Below are 19,570 nucleotides of genomic sequence, written 5' to 3'. Positions count from 1 at the left end.
ACAAAAACGTGATTAATGCACAATCCCTTTACAGCATCATTCCCCATACAGACAGATCTGCCTCTCAACAAACCTGTTCCAACAAAACTGGGTGGTAAAGCAGATCACAGGAAAAGGGACTGGGAAAGATGGTAGTAACCCGGGGAAAGCATTCCAGATCACCGACTCATACCAAGAGGCCATGCACGTGATCAGCAGTATGTTATAAAACAAGGCTCAGGCCATTGAGGACAACTCATGTTCTAAAAGGGCCCCTTAACTGTTCACTGTTCTCAAACCTTAGCCCTAGACAACTTCTCTTAAAAACTCTGCCATATAAGTTAGACCCAGCCTATGGAACAGGACCCATGAATTCACAAATTTCTTGTGCTAGTTATTTTTCTCTATTATGTAAAAGTGATGTACAAACACATAGTTATTAAACTTTAAAATGTTTGCTGTATATCACTGGCAGAGAGTTGTACCATGATTTGGGAAAGAGATCTAGTCTAATTTCCTGCCACAGATGGGGACCCTGGGACCCAAAGGGACTTGGGAAGGTCACAAGGGGAGATCCAAGGATGCCTGACTCCCAGTTCAGAGTTTCTTCCCCTGAGGCCAGACTGGCCCATTATTGCCATCCTGAAAAACAGGAAGAGCGGTACTGGGAGCACAGCAAAGATGACCTCTGTCACCCTCTTGCCAGTTACAATTAACATTATTCATCTAAATAGGGACCACTGCATTTGCCCCCTTAGGCATTAAAAGTGTTTCTGGAGGATGAATTAGTTGGCCAGTGTCTTTTACAAAAGCTGAAGTGGGAACTATTTTCTTTTGGAATGTATTTTCCTGTACCAGGCAAGGGTAGTCAGGTTTGTCTCAAACTGGTGAAGACCAGCAGAAGCCAGCTGAAGACTTGAGGGGGGAATGGGTGCAGAATGTATGGACAGGGTGGGACAATGGCCCTTGCAACCTGCAGTCCCTCTCGCACAGGGTCTCAGCTATGGTGGCCCTCTGCAGCTGGTTCTCCTGTTTGGGCCCACTGCCCACAGCATGCTGGGACCACAGCCAGGGCAGACTTGGTGGGTAGTATGGCAGGCAGTAACAGTTGCTCTTTAGCTCCAGGGTGCTGGGGACCAGACAGGATGGACAGGCATTTAGGGGCTGATACAACAATTTAAAATAGCTGTAGGGTATTTTTAAACGGCCACTCCACTGGGAGCCCCCAGAGGGAAACAAAGTGGGGCCTATTAGAAAGTACCCAGTGAGCCCAGCAGAAGCTAGGCTAGTTGATGTCTTTCTTCCCCAGAGCAAAATTACTTCTTGTGCCTTAAAAATGCCTTTAAGCTTTGGGGTGCCCCTTAGGCCAGATGAGGTGATTCAAAATAAACCACATCTAATATAGAAAAGGGGCAGAATAGGTCATTTTCTGAATCCCCTCTTCACTGACACACTTCCCACCCCTCCAGGAAACTTCTGTAGGTTGATGGCCTCTCCAGGCTAGCGCCTCAGGGACCCTCGGGCCTTTTCCAAAATCTCCTCTCTGATCTTGGGGTAGTTGGGGTGCTCTGCCAGGACCTGGAAAGGAGAGAGAATGGGTGTGCACCATCAGGCAGGGGTCCCCGCCACTACACCAGGCCCTCCCTGCCAATGTTGGTGGCTTACATTGTGGCAGACTTCAATGGCCTCCACAAATTTCTTGTCCTTCAAGTAGTTGAAAGCAAGTTTGAAGCCTGTCCAGGGGTAGGGAGAACACAGAGGGTGGCACCCTGATGACCTGAGAACTGCTCTGGTTCCCACAACAGCCAGTGTACAGGTCTGGAGTTCTGGGGTCAGGGTGGGGGTCCTCGTGCCCACCTCCCTCCCACATGCATTTTGGCAGGCTGACTTACCAATGGCCGGGTTGGCGTAGTGACTATACTTCCAGGCCAGCTCGTAGTTGGTGACTGCGTCTTTGTAGGACTGCTCTTTCTCCATGATGAAGCCCATGTACTCATAGGCCTTGCAGCAGGACTGCAGGCAAAGCCGGTCAGAGCCTCTTCGGAAGGGAAGCCACCACCGGTCCGGGCCGGGGTGGGACCCAGAGAGGACAAGGGACGACGGTGAGCTGCATTAACCCAAACTGCTCAGGAACCCCAGGCGCACCCCCACTTTGGCGAGTGGTGAACTGTGCGCCCCCCTCACGGCTGCCTCGACGCTGGCATAACCCCTGCTGCCCTCCTGTTCTGCCCCTCCCATTCACAGCACACAAAGGCCCTTCACGGCCGGACCAAATCCCTGCATGCCACTCGACCCCACGAACTTTTCTAATTTCTCTCGGCCGTGCAGCGTTCCCTTCTCCGGGCGTGGCCCGACCTCCGTGCGCCTTCTCTTGCCTTGCCCGGTCGCCCGTGCTCCCTGTTCCTGCTCTGGTCTGTCGCCCGCGGGCTCCTCTCGTCCCGTTTCTTCCCCTCCTGTCCCCGAAGCCCGCGCGCCCCTCCCGGCGCACCTCGAACCTCCCAGCCTGCTTTGCCTCCTCCACTCCCAGCCTTCCCTCCCCTCCCCAGCCGGCCGCCCTCAACGTCAGTGCGCCCCCTCGCCTGGTTGTACTGCACGCAGCGCCGCAGCAGCTCCCAGGCGAGGTCGAACTTGCCGCCCTGGCAGTAGATGTCGGCCAGCAGGAGCCAGCTCTTCTCCAGGTCGTCGGCCTCGGCCACCGCCCAAGGGGCCTTGGCCAGGCGCTTCAGCTGCGTGCGCGCCTTGGGGATCTGCTTCAGGAGCATGTAGGCTTGCGCCACGGCCAGCAGGGCGGGGACGCTGTCCTTCTGCACACAGGGTGGGAAGTGGGCGTCGGCGCGCCTTGGCCCTTGGCGTCAGCCCAGCCGCCGGCCCGACCCTGCCAGCTGGCGCACCTCGGCCTGCGCCATCTCGATAAGGGTGCCCAGCGCCGCCTCCACGTTAGCCTTCTCCCTGGTGGCCAGCAGGCAGAGGCTCTGCAGCAGTCGCAGCTGGGTCTGGCTGAAGGCCGAGTGCGGGCAGAACTCACGCAGCAGTTTCTCGGCCGTGCGCACACCGTGCTGCTCCGACTCCTTCCTGTCGGTGGAGCTGCGGGCGTCGGACGCAGGTCGCCAGCCTACCCGCTTGGTCCGCACCTGGCCTCCACCCAGAGGCCGCGGGCTCTCTCTGCCTTCCCCAGGGTCCCGCCCCTATCCCCGCGGACCCTTACTTGCTCTCAGCCGCCAGGCTCTCGAAAGCCTCTCCACCCACAGTCTCGTTGTCTGGGTTCAGGCAGATCTGCACCATGTAGTAGGTGGCACTCTGGCCCCAGGTGCTGTTCTTGCGCGCTTTATTTAGGAACTTCAAGGCTTCCTTGGGCTGCCCCATGTGCCTGTAATGGAGGGAACACCAAGAATCAGTCTGGGAAACTGAGGCCAAGAGAGTGCAGAGATACACAGGGGCGTCTCTATGAGCGTGCACAGAGCAGGGTCTGGATCACTGGTCTCCCGGCTCCCTGTCTTGGGGACTGAATTTCTGCTCCCCTCCTGCTGAGCCGGAGCCTAGCGTGTCTGCTAGGGAAGGTCTCCTACACACAGTTGCCCCTCAACACACCCACGCCCAACTCACCAGCAGTAGATACCTCTGCAGTAGTTGAACCCTGGGTCCAAAGTCACGCGGCTGGATCTCTTCTCAGCCAATTCAAAGAAGGCAGGAGCATCTTCAAGTTTGCCACTTCTTCGAAGCAGATCAATTAATTTATTCAATACCAAAAAATTGTCTAAAATAAAAGAGCGGAAATCTCCAGGCTGTGATAGTCAACAGCTGTATCAGGCAGGGGTGCTGTGGCCTGGCAGGGTGAGAAGCAGGGGGTGCTGGGCCCCTAGAAGGAGCCAGGAGACACTGCCCCTCTGAGCTGAGCAGGGACATTCCAGAAGCTCCACTGTTTCCACTGATCTCCAGTGTTGAATGAATAATAATTACTTTAAAATAGTAATAATAGCCGCCAACACTTACTTCAAAAAGTTCATGGAAAGATTTGTATTATCTTTCAATTCTGTTTTTCCACAAACTTTTTGAAGTACCCTCATATAGCACTTATATTGTTCCTGGCACTAAGTTCTTTATCTATGTATTAACTAAAGGATCAGGTAGATACTCTTATCATCCTTGTTTTACAGATGAGGACACTGGGACACAGAGAAATTAAGTAATTTGCCAAGGGTTACACAGCTTATAAGTGGCAGACCAGCATTAGACTCAGGCATCCTGGCTCCAGGACCCACATTCCTACACTGTGACCTACTGGGCCCATGGGCAGACTCTGCCATGGGCCTGCTAGGGCTCCAGCCTGAGTCTCTTCCCAGCAAGAAGAGGTGGCTTTATGTTGTAGTGAATGAGAATGGGCCTACACATTAGGGGAGAATTCCTAGTCCTCTCCAGGTGGCTGTGACCTTAGAAGGGGACTGTGTTGAGCACCAGTGGCTGTGATTTGGGGAGAGACAGGCTGTCCTGGGTCCAGTGCCAAGTGCCTGAGACCAGGAACTGGCCCCTTGGACATGGGAAGGGCCGGCACGTTCCATTGGGTCTTTATCAGTTTCCTGCCTCTCTGGGAACAATCAGAGAGGAAGGGGCTTCCTCTGCCCAGTCAGGAAGGAGGGGAGAGGTCCCACCCTTCTCCGGGAGAGCAGACCTTGTGTGGTGGGAACTGATGTGGGCAGTCTTGATGTGCTGAATTACCTGGCGCTTTCTCCAGGACTTGGTGGTAAAGATTGACAGCCGCTTCATATTTCTGTTTTCTAAACATCAGGTCAGCCATCATCTATCAGAAAACACACAAGGCTCTGGAATTCCTGACAGATGTTTGCATGGGTGTGGGGGAGGTGGGGATGGGTGTGGGGAGGTGGGAGGGGGTGGTAGTAAGGAGTGAAGGTAGAAAAGGACTTCCAAGTCATTCTTCCTAAGCCTTGGGAGAAGCTCTCATGGGAGGAGCCTGAGGGTCCCACAGGCTCCCACCGAGAAGGTGGGCCACTGCCCAGAGAGAGGGGCAAGGGGGCTGGGCTGAGGATGGAAGTGGGAAGGTAAGGCCAGGGGTAGAGACCAGCCTACAGAGCCAGCCCCTCCACCCATGTCTGAGAACTGCCATCTCCAGGCAGTAGAGGTAGAGATGGGTTTGACCTCTGCTCCTTGGATGACCCTTGGGGTGATAGGGAAGAAAGAGGCAGGACGGGGGAGAGCTTTTCCACACACTTTATGGAGCCCCAGGAGCCTGTCCCACCCTTGCCTTCACCTACAGTGGGTGTGGTTTCCCTTGGAGTGAATCGACCTCACCCCTACCCGTTAGACTGGCCCAGAAGGTTGATGCTGCCCCCTGCTGGCCAGCCCACCCCTCTGGGCTGAAGGGCAGAGCAGGTGCAGTGTTAAGTCTTCTCTACCTGACAGCCCCTCAGGGGTGGGTCAGCAAGGCATCTGAGGTTATGGGGCTGAGAGGCAGCCTACATCTGGTCACAGGGACCCCAGGGAGGGTAGGGAGGGGGTCCCAGGGCCTCTTACCATGGAGGCAGTCTCGTGGTACTGTTCAGTCTGTAGAAGGATGGCACACTGTTGCTCGCACAAATCCAGGTGCCCCTGGAGTAGGTAGAGCCGTGCCAATTCCAGCACCACCTGGGACAAGGCCAATATAATAAACTAACCAGTGAACACCATGGGAAAACCCTGAGATCATCCTTGACAGCTCTTCTCTCATACTATCAGCTCTGTTTTCAACTTATGTCTCAAATCCCTGGGGTTAATGTCTCTGGCCTTCACCTTCTCCCACCCAGTACTCCAGTCATATCGTATATCTTACTAACTAACCTTAGCCTACCTAACCCATACTCATCCTTCAGCTTAGGCTCCAGCCTCACTCCTCTGGGAGTGCTCTGTGCCCCGGTCTCTGGGGCAGGTACCCTTCCTCTGAGTTCCTGTAGTGCCTGTTCCCACATGCAGGCACGGATTGCACTGCATTAGAACTACCTCTGCTCTGGTCTATACCCCCTTGCCCAAGGGAAATCTGTGGGCAGAGACCAGGTCTTGCTCCACTGTGTCTCTGGGCCTACCACAGTACCTGGCATATCATAGATGTCTATTAAATGAGCGAATACAAAATGAATGAATGGATCTATTGCTAAGCACTTCATCTGTTCTCTCAGCAAGAACTCCAGCCAGTTCCCTCATCTGGAGCGACACCTCCTTTATGACTCTAAGCCTCTCCAGAAGTTTAGCCTGGGCTTCATGCCTAAAGAGCTCTGGCAGCTCCAGCCCTTGTCATCTCCCCACCTCCAAGAGGGACCTGAAAATGTCAGACTAACATGACTTTCAGCAACGTCCTCCTCACTTCACCTTCCAAATGGCTGTTGAAAGTGAGCCTTCCCAGCCTTACTCCAAGGGCTGCAGCAGGTAAGGGCCCTGGGTCAGCTGGAGCAGGCTCCTCACTCCAGGGGCCACTGCTGGTTGCCCTCCCAAGACCCTCCATACATGCAGCTCCTCAGAGGTGGACAGGGAAGGAACTGGCCCTTGCACCTGGTTAAGGAGCTCAGCAAGGCATGGTGCCCTGAGAGAAAGGGCAGTGTCTTGCGTCAAGGGCCACCCACCTTATTGTCAATGGGCAAGTAAGAGAGGGCATCCTTAAAAGACTGTACAGCCTTGGCATACTCCTTCTCTGCCAGGTAGTGCTCCCCAAACTGGATACAGATGGAGGCTGCCAGTTGCTTCTGGGAGGGGATCATTTCTGGTTGCTCCAGTGGAACCCGCTTCAGTATCCGAGACTGGAGGTCCAAAGCCTTGGGAAACCAATAAAGCCTGGATTGGAAATCCACACCCTAACATGCCAGTTCACAGAAAGTCCCAAGCTCTAATTGCAGAGCCAGCAGTGTTAGAAAGGGCATCTCCAGTGCCCTTGAGCAAACCTGGGTCACTCTGGACAGGCAAGGCCACTGGCTGAGTACATAGGAGGCAAGCTGGCAGTGCTCCTGAGGCAGGTGCAGAAGCAAAGGCACTCAAACAAAACCCTCTATTGTACTTACCTGTTGACCTGCTTCCATCACAACTTGAGGTACTGTATCTAATTTGCTTTGGCTGCCCTACAGGCTAGAACAAGCACACAGTAGGGGCCCAACACAGGCTGTGTTTTGATGGATGCACTTGTTCTGAATATGTTGCCCTTCTGGGAATTTGAGGCAGCCCCCACAGATATCCACAGCACAAAATGATCAGATGAGTAACCAAAGAGCATCAGGACAAGAGGAAATGACAATGCCAGGGTTAAGTTGCAGGAAGTGGGCAGGAATCAGCACTTGGCTCCCCAAGGACCAACCAGAGGAATGGGAATTCAGTGGTAAGCAAGGGAACAAATCATCTCAAGTATTAGAGAGTGGGATCTCCCTCTATAACCACAGAATGCATCCTGGAAACAAGTGCAAGGCCACACCCCTTCGTTCTCCCCTGGGTGGAGAAGGTAATGAAGGCAGGACAGGAATGGCCAGGGCCTCTGGGATCAGGGGCAGCCCAGTGTGGAAAGAGCATGGGCCAGGACTGGCCAGACCTGGTTCAGATCTCAGCTTTACCACTTGCTAGTACTGGACTTTGGGCACATTTCTAAACCTTTTTGAGCCTTATCTGTTAGATGGGAATGTCACAGTGCTTATATCAAAGTGCTACCTTAAGAATTAAATAAGAAAGCCTAGTACAGAACCTAGTTTACAGCTTTCAGTGTATGGGAGCTATTGTCATTGTCATTATTCCTATCACCACCATCATCCTTGAAGACAAAGGCACTGTCTTACTTCCTCCCTTCTTCAGCCATCAGTCCGGGGCAGTCCAGTTCAGAGCACCTTGGTGCACCATCACTGGACAAACAAGGATGGGGGATGGAATGGAAGGTGGAGGTTAGAGGTGGAGCCGGGTCCTCTTTTGAAGAAGAGGTCTGGGGTCTTCCAGACCTACAGCCTATCTTTCCTCCTCCTTCAGCCCCCATCAGGAAATGGCAGATAAAGAGCTTGAGTCTACTTGTCAATTACCTTGCTCAGAGTCTCCATCACATCTTCTTTTTTATGGCTCTTGTAAACCTTTGCCAGCAGAAGTAAGCACTTAACATCATTTATCATGGATGGGATGTCTTTGACTGATAAATGGAAACTCAAATTAGTGTTCTCTGGCCCCTGGGAAGCTGGATTGGTGGGGAGGGTGGGGTTCAGGACCCCAGGTAATGCAGGGTGGGAGGATGGCGGGTGAAGGGGTTTGTGGCGGGGGGTATGCTCACTCCAAACGCTAGAAGTGAGTTAGAATGCTTCCTCACCAAAGTCATGTTCCAGTGCCTGCTTCAAAACTTTTTCTGCTTTGTTGAACTTCTTTAACTTCAGGAGCAGTTCTGCCAGATCACAGCACAGAAGGTCCTGTCCACTAATCTTTTGGGCGGCCTCATAATAATTAATTGCCTTAGTGCAAACAGGAAATATTAGCCTCAGGTCTGGTTCTGCACTTGAGTGCCTGACACTATCAGGTGGTCCCCTCAGCAGCCACCACACTAGTGTGTCCCTCCAGAACATAGAAGCCTAAGATGAAAATGCCGTCAGCCCACTGGCACAGGTGTGGGCAGGGGTGGGGAGTTGCTGAGTTCTCCCCTTGGCACCCCATTCTCTCTTCCCATCCAGACCCCCAACTCAAGCACCCTCCTCCACCTTCCCTGCTGGGCTGGCCTTCCCCACCCCTTCCCACCACCACCCAAGCCCAGCCTGACCTTAGTGTACTGGTGGGTCTTCACATAAGCTTGCCCAATCCTGCTGATCAGGGAGGCGTCATGCGGGTTCTTTCTATAGGCCGCGTCATAGACCTCCAGGGCCTTCTCAGGCTGGTGGGGAAAGTGTCTTGAGATCTTTCTCTTCTCTCTCACTGAAGAAGTAAGATTGCGGGGCCATTTGGCAAGGCTGCGAGGCCCCTCACTTACCTCCTGAATGTTCATGAAAGCATCGCCCAGTAGCAGGCTGGTGTGGGGGCCAGGCAGATGTTCACAGAGCTCACTGCAGGGGTAACCAAAATCTTATCTCAGGCCTGTGCGGCCCTCATATCCCTGAGTCCATCTCCTCTTCTTCCCCATGGATTCTGGCTGACATTCATTCATTCATTAACATTTACTGAAAGGCCCACTGTGCATGAGGCACTGTGCTAGCTCCCTCAGTCAGGCTCCCTTCATCCGTCATCTGGCCCTTGGCCAGAGCCTCCACCTGTTTCTCTTGCCTCTGTCCCACTCCTCCAGACCCCTCTTTAAAGGCAGCCACACTGCCCTTTCTAAAACTCCAATCTGACCATGCCTCCCTATGTTTATTGGTGTCCTGTTCCTGGAGAGCCTCCCCTGTTCCCCCAGCAACCCCAACCCCCACCTGAAACTGCCTAGATGGAGTTTTGCTTGAAGAAAGGGACTGGGAAGGTGCCCCTGATGTCCCAACACCAAATCATATAGACGCAGTGGCTTGGGGCTTCAGATCCCTGCTCTCTTTCCTCAACTACTCCACATTGGTCACATCCCAGTCACTGACATTTCCTCAAGGACAGAGCAGAAGTGTGTTTCCATGGTTCCTTCAGCCTCTATCCTGGGAGCAGGCCCACAGTCTCCCACCAGAATGTGAGCTATGCAAAGAGTCCCAGGGAGTGGCTCAAGGGGAGGGAGAAGGCGAGCAGGGCTAAGAGCTGATTCAGTTCCTCAGAACTCAAACACACTCTGAGGATACATTCTGGAGTCCCAGGTTGAAGAAATACAATCTAAAGGAAACATTCCCTAAGATACCATTGGAGAGGAAGTTATCATTGTGCTGCCTGTGGGGCTTACCGGTAGCATCCGATGTAGAGGCGGCTGTCTTTGCGGGTCTGCAGGTAGATGCTGGCCATCTTCTCCTTAGCTTCCATGTAGCAGGGCTGCTTGGGCGTGATGTTCCTCAGCATACTCAGTGCCATGTCCACATTGCCCTTGCTCAGGGCCAAATCCACGTTGGCAATAGTGATGCGGATCTCCTCTGATGTGCCACTAAACTCATTGATGGCGTCCTGCATGACCTTGGTGGCCTCATGCTAAAACACGGGAACCAAACAGACCCTCTGTTTGGCGTCATCCACTGCAGGTGGCCTGACAACACTTAAAACCTCTTCTGGGAAACTGATAATAATCCCTCTTCCCTCTCCTGCTCTGGGAGGGTAATGAAATGCAGAGACAGAGCTGGGCTCAGCCGTAAGCAGCCCAGCTACCAAGAAGCCAAAGATAAGATTGACTGCATCCATCTGCAGAGCAGCTTTGGACGCAGAAAGGAAAAAGCCTCCTTTAAAGTCCAGGGCCACTGTTCTGGAAGATGCGGGAAGATGCCCAGCTAGCGTGGAGTACAGGAATCCCTTACTGTAAGAACCTGCCTGTTCTTAGCACCTCAAAGTTCTCTGGCAATTTCCTTCTATGCAAGACCTATGGACATATCTTGTACTTTCCTGCTTTGGGCCAAAAATATTTTAATGCTGTAGTATTCAGCACATGAAAGTCTATTTGAATTACATATTCATTAAATTTGTACCCTTAATTATTTTAACAAAGTTACTCTTTGCCCATTTTGGTGCTTTTTGCCTTGAATTCAGCCTTCCCAGACATTATGGCTCAACCTCTGCTTTCTGATTACCTGGTGTGCTTGTACCATATTTTTACTTTTATTCTGGGTCCCTTGGTTTTTGGGTATAGACAGTGGGTTCCACTGTTTGTTTGTTTTAAACCATTGTGGAATGTCTTTTTGATTTAATAAGTACATTTATTTCATTTCATTATCACAGACATGTGTTCTCGAGCTTTTTTGTCAACTTGTTTTGTTTTCACTCATACATGCTGATTGTGGTTTGCTTCATTTCTGCCTTTGATATGTGGCCCTGCTGTCTTTCGTTCCTCACTCTTGATTAATTTGGTGGAGATAGTCTTGTCTCTTTTTAATTCTACTGATGGTCATCTTTCTATCCTGAAATATTGTGTGTTAACTTTTATTTCAGACTCTCCCCTACAGAGATGGAGAAAATTAGCATGCTGGTATTACTTGCCACCTTCCCTTGCCACCCCTTTCCTCCCCTGAACTATTTCATGCGATATCATGGTGAAATTATTGTTATTTTAACTTTAGTAGCTTTTATTTCAAGAATTTAGCAATAATACTAGCTTAGAGTCAAAATATCATAGTTATTTACATATAATTATATTTCAATTTATTTAATTTGTTTTATGCTTAATTGAATTTAGTTCTGTCCTAGTATAACTCAAAATTTTTCCCATTCATGAAAACTTCATTTTATTTCATGCTTTAGTTGGCTGGATTATATCTATGAGTAGACTTTTCAGAAAAGTTTAGTTCACACTATAATTCTTGAGTTATTCCACTATTTTAGAGTGTCCTTTATTGCTTTTACACATAAAAGATATCCTGAGGGACATCCTTCTCTCCTGAATGCTTGCAAATGTCATCCCATTGTCTTCTTGAATTCAGCATTGTTGAGTAAAAGTCAGAGGCCATGTTGATTTGTTTTTCATTATGGGTGACAGGCTCTCTACGCAGATGCTGGCAAGAGCCTTCATTGGTCTGGTGAATCCTTGATTCCTATAACTTCATTAGGATATTACTATTAGGTTATTTCTCGGTCTTAATATTTTACTACTATTTCTCTCACACATAGTGCCTAAGTTGCAGATTCATATCTTCCCTAAAGGAATTTTTCTCCTATTCGTCTTTGATGTTTTTTCTGTTCCGATTCTTCTCTCTTCTTTAGGACTACTCATTATGCCTTTGTTGTATACCTATAATCCGTCTTTCTTATTCACCATCCTCTCAAATCACTTCAATCGTTTTCCTGGTTTTCCTCCACCTCTTTCCTTCAGTCAGAGAGCCTCAGCAAAGTCTGGGCTCCTTCTACTGCTCCTCGTGGGATTATAATTTTATAATGGTACCATTGTTTCTGTGATTACTTTCTTTGACTCTGCCTGCTTAATTTTCATTTTTCCCTTTTTTACTAGGACCACTTTGTTGATCTCTTGTGCTCTACTTTGAGCTTGTTTTACAAGATTCCATGTTCTTTTTATTTTTATTGAGTGCAGAAAAATTGAAAAAACAATTTCATCTATTTTTTATAATGTTTTTTCTCTCAAAGTATAATCTTCCCTTATCTTTTGCTTATTATTTCATTTCTCTTCCCTTTCCCTCCCTTCCTCTTCATTTCCTTTCTTCTCTTCTCGTTTCCTTTCTCTCCCTTCTTTCTTCTCTTTTCCTCTTCCTCCCTTTCTCCCTCCCTCCCCACCACTCTCTCTTTTTCCTTCCTTCCTTCCTTCCTTCTTCTTGCTTGCTTGTAAACACCTATAATTCCATGTTAGGCTCCTTCCGATCACTGCTCCTCATCTAATGGCAATAGCTCCATCTAACCCTTTCTCAAGAACTAGGCTGGGAAGACAGAGTGACCTGGCACATCTGCCCTAGAAGCACATTTCCCCTTAGCTTTCTGTGCGCCTTCCCTTTGGGGGTAGCCCTTGTGGAAACCTGGGGTCAAGATGGCGCCCCTTGGCTCACACTGAAGGACACAGCTCACAAATCTGTTATCTTGGCTGAGCAAAACTGATTTTCAGGCTATTTCCCTCCGGCCCTCTGCTACGTAGGAAGGAGTCCAAGGCAGACAAAAACAAGGAGACATTTCAGTGGGAAATCCTGGTTCGGCAGTCCTGCCCTTCTATGGGGTTGATCTGGGTTCCTCTAAGAATGTCCCTACTTTTCCTGTGGCTTGACCACATCACATCCCCAGTCCATAAAGTTCCGAGCAAATGCAGGCACCTCAGGCGTCCCACTCACTGTACCCTGCTTTCTCTCTCTCCCACCAGTGGTAACTTCTGAAGGACAGGGTCTCGTCGGCTTGTTCTCCTTTATCCCCAGCTCCGATCACAGTGCCTGGCATACAGTAGGTCCTCAATTAACTATCAGCTGAATGAATGACTGGATGACTCAACTATCCTTGGATGTGGCTGTTGCCTAATTCTGTTATAGATGGAAATTCCTTCTTTAGTTTTAATTCTTTTGCCCCTTTTGGCAGATTTAAGGAAGGGAAGTAAAATAAACATGCTTCCACAATCCCATTTTTGACCAGAAGGCAATTTTTACCTTTAAGGAGAAAAGGCCTTATGGGCTAGATCCCTCTGTACACTAAGACCATCACAGGAGAAGCCTCAAGTCACAAGTATAGGAGGATAACAGAGATGATCCCGGAAAAACCCCTGCCCATGAGCTGGTGAGGCCAAAGGCCAGTGAGGTCAAGGGAGCATGCAAAGTCCAGCTCCCCCAGGCTTGAGTTCCCCACTGTTCCCATGTACCAGCTGAGGATGCCCAGGGGCTTCCTTCCTCTGCCCACCCAGACCTTCCAAGGCCTCATACAGTTGAGCAGGTTGTGCAGGTCATGCACTGCAAAACTCCAAGGGGACGGCTTCCAGATGGTAGAATAGACGTTTCTCAATGTCACTCTCTCTCATGAATCAACTAATTTACAACTATTAAAAACCAACAACAGCCAAACTGGGGCCATTAGAGCTCAGGGGAAGAGGAGAAAGGACCTATGGAGTGCATGAAGGCAGGAGAAGCCACGATGAGAGAAAGAAAGGATTGCTCCCACCATTTCAAATTCCAGCCGCCTCAAGGCTTGAGTTGCTGAGTGTACAGAGCAAGAGCAGGCAAAAGCCACTGCTGTGCCCTTTGTATGAAGTTGCTTAGAGATGGCAGGGGAGAAGAGGGTCTTGGTGGCCCCCAGGCCAGCAAGACCACTGGCAGTGTTCCCATGGACCCACATAGGAGCGAGGAGCCACAGACAACTGAAAAAAGGAGCCATTTAGAGGCCGGTGAGTCATCGTGCATGGCCCATCCCATGGGAAGTACTTGGAGTATGGGCGGTGGGGGAGACGGGCACACTGGGGGAACATTAGGGAACAGCATGGACAGGTGATCTGCCCTCCAATCACTGTACAACCACTCAGAGGAGAATGGTCAGGAATACAGAACTGTGATGGGATGCAGTTTACTGAGAAGTCTCAGGCCCAGACCAGAGTTTCCACACAACCCAGGTGCACCGGAACTCATAAGACCCAGAAGTACAAAGCCAACCATTAAAACCTGAGCTGCACAAAAACCTGAGCTTCCCCAGGGAATCAGCATCAAAGCAGCAATTTAGCTCAACTACAGGAATCAAGTGCTGGTCCCCACAGGAAGTTCCCCCATTTTAGAAGTAAGTAAAGGACAACAAATTAGTTCCAGTGCAGAGTTTAAGTGGTGAGAACAGTAAATAATTCAACACAGAACTGAAAGAAAAAAATAAAATACCCACAGACCAGAGACAAAGTTTGATATTAACTAGCAAAGGTCTAACACCACCAAAGAACACCTATAAAACCTAGAAGGACCAGAAGACCTATGGGCTCCCAAGCCAGGGCGGTGGGGGGCTAAGGGCCTTGGCCACGTCCCTCCAACACCTGCAACCAGCCCAGTGATGACCATCAAACCACCACTGTAAGCCCTTTGGTCTCCCAAGCTGGGGCAGTTGGGGGCCAAGGGCTTCAGCCACACCCCTCTGACATCTGTATTCAGCCCAGCAATGACCAAGCCACTGCTGGAAGCCCCCCCTTGTCTCCCCTGAAGAAATGAGGGGGATGCCATGGGCCTCAACCACAGCCTCCTTCCTTTCTCCTTCTCCCACCATCTTTCATTCCCCCTTTCCTTTTCCCCTTCCCCCAACTGCTCTGCAACAACATCTTAGAATGTAAATAAATAATAATATTAATAAATAAATAAAACAAAACAAAAACTCCAAGGGGACATAGTTTATTATAAATATTATGGTGTGATTGGCAGCTGCTGGAGCTGTGCAAGGCCCAACCTGCACAACCACTGGTAGTGGCCCTGATAGCCCTGTGTGCTCTGCCTCCCTGAGAGCCTCATGGGGACACTGAGGTAGGCAGGGCCAGATCCTGCAGGACACAGTAGAAGCCTTTTAGGCAGGGGAGAGACACACTTCCAAATGAATAAGGGTTCAGATAAAAGCACAAGTAAACATCAGGCAGAATGAAAAAGCCTGGTTCCCAGGCCTACCCCGAGCCTCCAGCATGTCCTAGTCCCAAGAAAAGAGTGCACGGCATTTCTTACCAGCTCCCCGTTCAGCCGGAGGGCATCTACCAATTCCAGTAAGATGGAGACCCGCTCGCTGGGCTGCACAGAGGGCCCACGGAACTTCTTGCCTTTTTCCATCTTCAGAGTTGGCAATTTCATGATCATTTTCAGTGTCTTTATGGCCTCTGGGTAGTCTCCAGACTTGTTGAGGGCCCTGGCTTTGATGAAGTGGTAGAGGGGGTGGTCTCGGACCTAGTAGGAGCACAGCAAGTGTTGGGCTCCAGTTGACCGCTGCTGCTGCTGCTGCTCACAGCCACTGGGTTGGAAAAAGTCATGGGAGCCCACCGAGCCTGCCTCTGCCTTTGGAACAGCAAAAGGGGCTGAGAGATGCAGGTGGCCCCTGAGGCTACTCTCCCAAGGCAAGTGGGGGCTGCAGCTAGCTGGGTTTTGAGATGCTGAGCAGGTGACAGGGCACAGAGGACCCCCACCTGGAAGTTGTGGCTGACGCCCAGCTCTAAGCAGTGAGAGCACATGGCAAAGTTGCCCTGAGCCAGGTAGATCTGGGACATGAGGAGGTGGGCATCCGCAGAGGTGGGGTCCAGCTCCAGGCAACGCTGCAGGGTGCTTTGTGCATTCTCTAGCTCTCCTAGAAATGATAAACAAACTTCTACATTCAGGAATTCTCGGCGACTTCTGAGACCCAGTATGTAAAGGCAGAATGAATTTTACATGTCCTGTTACCCAGAGAGACCCAAGTTGGACATTTTACCCAATTCTGTTCTGCTTCACTCAGAGGTCCCCTCCTAAAATGAAAACTACACAGTTTTTGCCCAAACAAAAGCCAGTAGACTTAAACCTCAGTGTCACACCCTTCGTGCCTCTGTAACCCTCAGGGAGAGGGCTAAGTCACTTCACTGCTCCATCTGGAAGCTCAGGGGAGCACTGTAAATCTCAATTCCCACATCTAAGCATAAAACAAAACCTAATAACAACAGCAACTTATGAAGCACCTGCTCTATGTTCAACACATGCAAAACACTTTAGAAAGTCTTATTTAACACCTGCCTAGCCCAGCAAGATTGATATTATTATTCCTATCTTTTAGATATGGGACATAGGGTTCCAATGATATAAGCCACTCAGCTTGGAAGGGACAAAGTAGGCATTTAAATTCAGGCCCATCAGATTCCTGAGCCTCAGCTCTGAATCTCCTGGTACTAGGGGACTAAGGGGTCTACCTGCAGCCAGGCTGGTGCTTACAGGTAGTAGTGGCAACCTAGGGGGTAGGTGTGGTGAGTTGGTAGGGGTGCCTTCCTCCCTCTGCAGTCAGGTCCCTCAAGAGCTCTTGCTTGGGGTCCATAACCTGGTAGGTGAGGAGCACCTGCTCCTGGGTCCCAAACTCCCTGCTCCTTCCCTGTGCACTGAGGAAATATGAAGAGGTCACCATGACAACCTAAGCAGCTGGAGACCTTGGTTTGGCTCCAAACCTGCTAGCAGCTGCCAGCACCTCTGGGAGAACCCTCCTGCCCTAGCCTTGTACCCAGGAGAACTTGAAGCTGTGGGTAAATCCAGATGAACACAGGGAAGATGGAGGATGAAGACAGGGGAGCTCTTAGCAGACTGCATCCCATGCAATGCAGTGCCAGAGGACAGACATGGCCATAGAATGCTGGATCCACTGGAATCCCCCAGGACACCAGAGATTGGCCTGGTTTTCAGGCAGAAGGGATGGTGCAAAAGTGTGCAGTGAGAGAGAACTTTAGGGAAGGGCTCTGTGTCAGAGAGGACAACAGGGTACCCATAGAGGGTTCTCCCTCTCTTTCCCTTCCTCCAGGGCCTGGGCCTTGAGATGGGAGATGCTGGAAGGGCACTGCTCTGGCTTCTGGAGGCCCTGAAAGACTGATGTTGTACAAGTTCTCACCTCTCCACAAGGCCTTTCCTGACAACATTTTTAAAACTGCAACCCCACCACCCCCGCTTCCCCTCCCTGCTTTAGTTCCGTAGAATTATCACATTCTAACAAATGAAGTGACATGCTTAGTTGTTAGTCTATCCCCCTAACTAGAATACAAGCTCCATGAGGGAAGTTTTGCCTATTTTGAGTACCACTGTATCCCAGGAGAAGTTCAGTAAGTATTACCTGCACAGGGTAAGTAAGTAATCCACAAAAGGCCTGGGTGGGAGAGATGCCTGCTGGCGAGGGACGTCAGGAAGGTTACAGGGGGATCGGGGGCTGGAAAGAGGAGGCAGGCCTGGTGAGGGGGCATGTGTGCACGTGTGCCAGTGTGTGTGTAAAGTATTCCAGGCAGGGGGCCTGTGGACACAAACCAGGGGGCAGAAACTTCACCAGGTATCTGAACAGATGAATAGGTATGAGAAGATGCAAGGTCCCACCTGGCCACGGGGATCCACCGGCTAACCTGAGAGATACTTGACCTGAGCCATCACATACAGGGGGTCCATCAGAGCTGGTGCTGCTTTGACTACAGGACTCAAGATCATGGTGACTTGTTTAAGAAGTGGAGACACGATCTGGCCTGGTGACCGGGGCTGTAAGAACAAGGGTGGCTGGCTGGATGGTTTGCCCCATTCTAAGAGAGACTCTCACAGCTCTCAGAAAACACTCTTAGTGAAAAAATTTTACTTTATTGTGCACTTATTTATTATGCACTCTGTATCCTCTAGTGCTAGAGTACAAGCTCCAGAGAATGGGGACTTTGTGTTGTCCACTGTTGTGTCCTTGGTACCTAGAATGGTGTCTGGCATGCAGTAATGTACTCAATACATATTTGTTGAATGACTCATTACAAGGCACTGGGGAGATATTTAGATGTGTAAAAATATGATCCTTGCCCACAAGGATATTTTTTCCTTGACTGGCTGGGAAAGCAGGACAAAGATGTAAAGACCAACATGCTTCTTAGGAGGCTTCTGGGGAAAAGGGAGCCACATTATTGTCTAGGATAAAAGCAGGGGCATGGGAGTGCCCTGCTCCTCCAAGTGTGGTCCATGGACCAGCAGCATCAGGATCCCCTGGGAGCTTGTTAGAGGTGCCAGTCTTTGGGCCCCACCTACAGAGTCAGAATCTGCACCGGAACGACCTCCCAGGAGATTCGTTTGCTGCATGCTCAAGTTTGAAAAGCACTGGGCTCTCTGACCTCCCAAGGCTCCGACCAGCCAAGTGACTGTCCAGGTAAGGTCCCTGCCTCTGTCCTTCAGGTAGGCCACATCTATACCTGTACTCCAGACCCCCGCCATGAAGATGGGCCTTCCCCTAACCTGCTGGGGGCAGTAGAACAAGTACTCCTTGGCAATGCAGACCAGGAAGTGGGGGTCCAGCTTTTCAAAGTACTCAGGGCCCAGGGGGAGGCCCTGCATGCTGGAGAAGTGCAGCTCCACTGCCTCCCTCAGGAGCGCTGTGGCCTCCTGTTCCCCCTTGTGCTTCTTCGATGCCAGAAGGGCTTGGAGGAAAGCCAGCACCTGTAGAAGAGAGTCCCGAGCTTCAGAGCCAGTGCCAACCTGGGCAGAGTTGGTAGGCAAGGGCAAAGTGGACAGGGCAAAGTGGAGGCCCAGGCCATTTTGGCTGTTTTCTATTGGAAAGTAGGGTGAGAGGAGGGAGGGGGACACAATCCTGGAGTACTTCAGACCACCAGGGAGCTCTGACCTCAGACTTCCCCAAGGACTGCTGCACCGCCTTTAGGAATTCCAGCTGGTGCTCAGCCTCCTCCAGGTGGCCTTCTAAGATCTCGCACCAGATGATCCCTGTAAATGGGACAGAACAGAGATGAGCAGCCAGCACCCAAGCAGAGCCAGCAGTCCATCAGGTCAAGGAGCAGGGATGAGACAGTGGAAGGAAAGGTTCACAGGGCAGGGGATCTTTTCCAAAATCTTCACAAACATAAAGAGAATACATGCTCATGGCAAAGAATTCAGATCATAAGGCAATATAGAAAACCATCGCTAGCTCATGCTCTGGCTTTAACAATGTCTCTCTCTTGAAATAAACACTAATAACAATTTGGGGTATATTCCTTCAAACATTTTTCTAAGTATTCATGTTATTAATACAGACACAACTCAAACATATATATTTATATGTACACATATTAGCATACCAATGGGTTTAAAAAACACACACACAAAAGGAATCAAATCCCACATATACCATCCTACAACTTGTTTTTTCCACTTTATAGATGATAGACATATTTTCCCATCACTTCATACAAATCCACCCCATTCTCTTTTATGACAACATAATATTCCACTGTGGAGGTAACCATTTATTTAACTGTTGCCATATTTAAGAACATCTCATTTCATATTTAGTTTGTTTTCAATGTTTAATATTACAATGCCATGGTCAACATTTCTCTATGTTCAAATTCCAGAAGTAGAGATGATGGGTCAAAGGGCATGTATATTTAAAATGTCAACAG

At 50.2% G+C, this 19,570-nt stretch overlaps 1 protein-coding gene across 4 annotated transcripts in view; it reads right to left on the bottom strand.

Annotated features, from left to right (window-relative positions):
- The window catches only part of TTC21A (tetratricopeptide repeat domain 21A), a 38,942-nt gene continuing 19,372 nt past the window's right edge, over nt 1-19,570 (bottom strand). For 3 of the 4 annotated variants that reach the window (XM_063115163.1, XM_063115165.1, XM_063115166.1), the window contains 20 exons: nt 18,796-18,893; nt 18,411-18,611; nt 17,552-17,681; nt 15,620-15,777; nt 15,168-15,383; nt 9,815-10,053; nt 8,936-9,008; nt 8,729-8,839; nt 8,288-8,426; nt 8,010-8,113; nt 6,585-6,773; nt 5,506-5,616; nt 4,693-4,774; nt 3,583-3,733; nt 3,185-3,346; nt 2,871-3,063; nt 2,559-2,783; nt 1,872-1,992; nt 1,645-1,712; nt 1-1,557 (listed from right to left, as the gene is read on the bottom strand). In XM_063115163.1, the coding sequence (XP_062971233.1) occupies nt 1,480-1,557; nt 1,645-1,712; nt 1,872-1,992; nt 2,559-2,783; nt 2,871-3,063; nt 3,185-3,346; nt 3,583-3,733; nt 4,693-4,774; nt 5,506-5,616; nt 6,585-6,773; nt 8,010-8,113; nt 8,288-8,426; nt 8,729-8,839; nt 8,936-9,008; nt 9,815-10,053; nt 15,168-15,383; nt 15,620-15,777; nt 17,552-17,681; nt 18,411-18,611; nt 18,796-18,893 (2,849 nt within the window). In that variant the 3' untranslated portion in view covers nt 1-1,479. The remainder of the gene's footprint in view (nt 1,558-1,644; nt 1,713-1,871; nt 1,993-2,558; nt 2,784-2,870; nt 3,064-3,184; nt 3,347-3,582; nt 3,734-4,692; nt 4,775-5,505; nt 5,617-6,584; nt 6,774-8,009; nt 8,114-8,287; nt 8,427-8,728; nt 8,840-8,935; nt 9,009-9,814; nt 10,054-15,167; nt 15,384-15,619; nt 15,778-17,551; nt 17,682-18,410; nt 18,612-18,795; nt 18,894-19,570) is intronic. The other variant, XM_063115164.1, reaches the window with a different exon arrangement.

This window comes from Cynocephalus volans, chromosome 11 (assembly GCF_027409185.1).
Source record: "Cynocephalus volans isolate mCynVol1 chromosome 11, mCynVol1.pri, whole genome shotgun sequence".
Classification (NCBI taxonomy): Eukaryota; Metazoa; Chordata; class Mammalia; order Dermoptera; family Cynocephalidae; genus Cynocephalus; species Cynocephalus volans.
The sequence above is the reverse complement of the archived record's forward strand: the minus strand, read 5'-3'. Positions and strand labels throughout refer to the sequence as shown.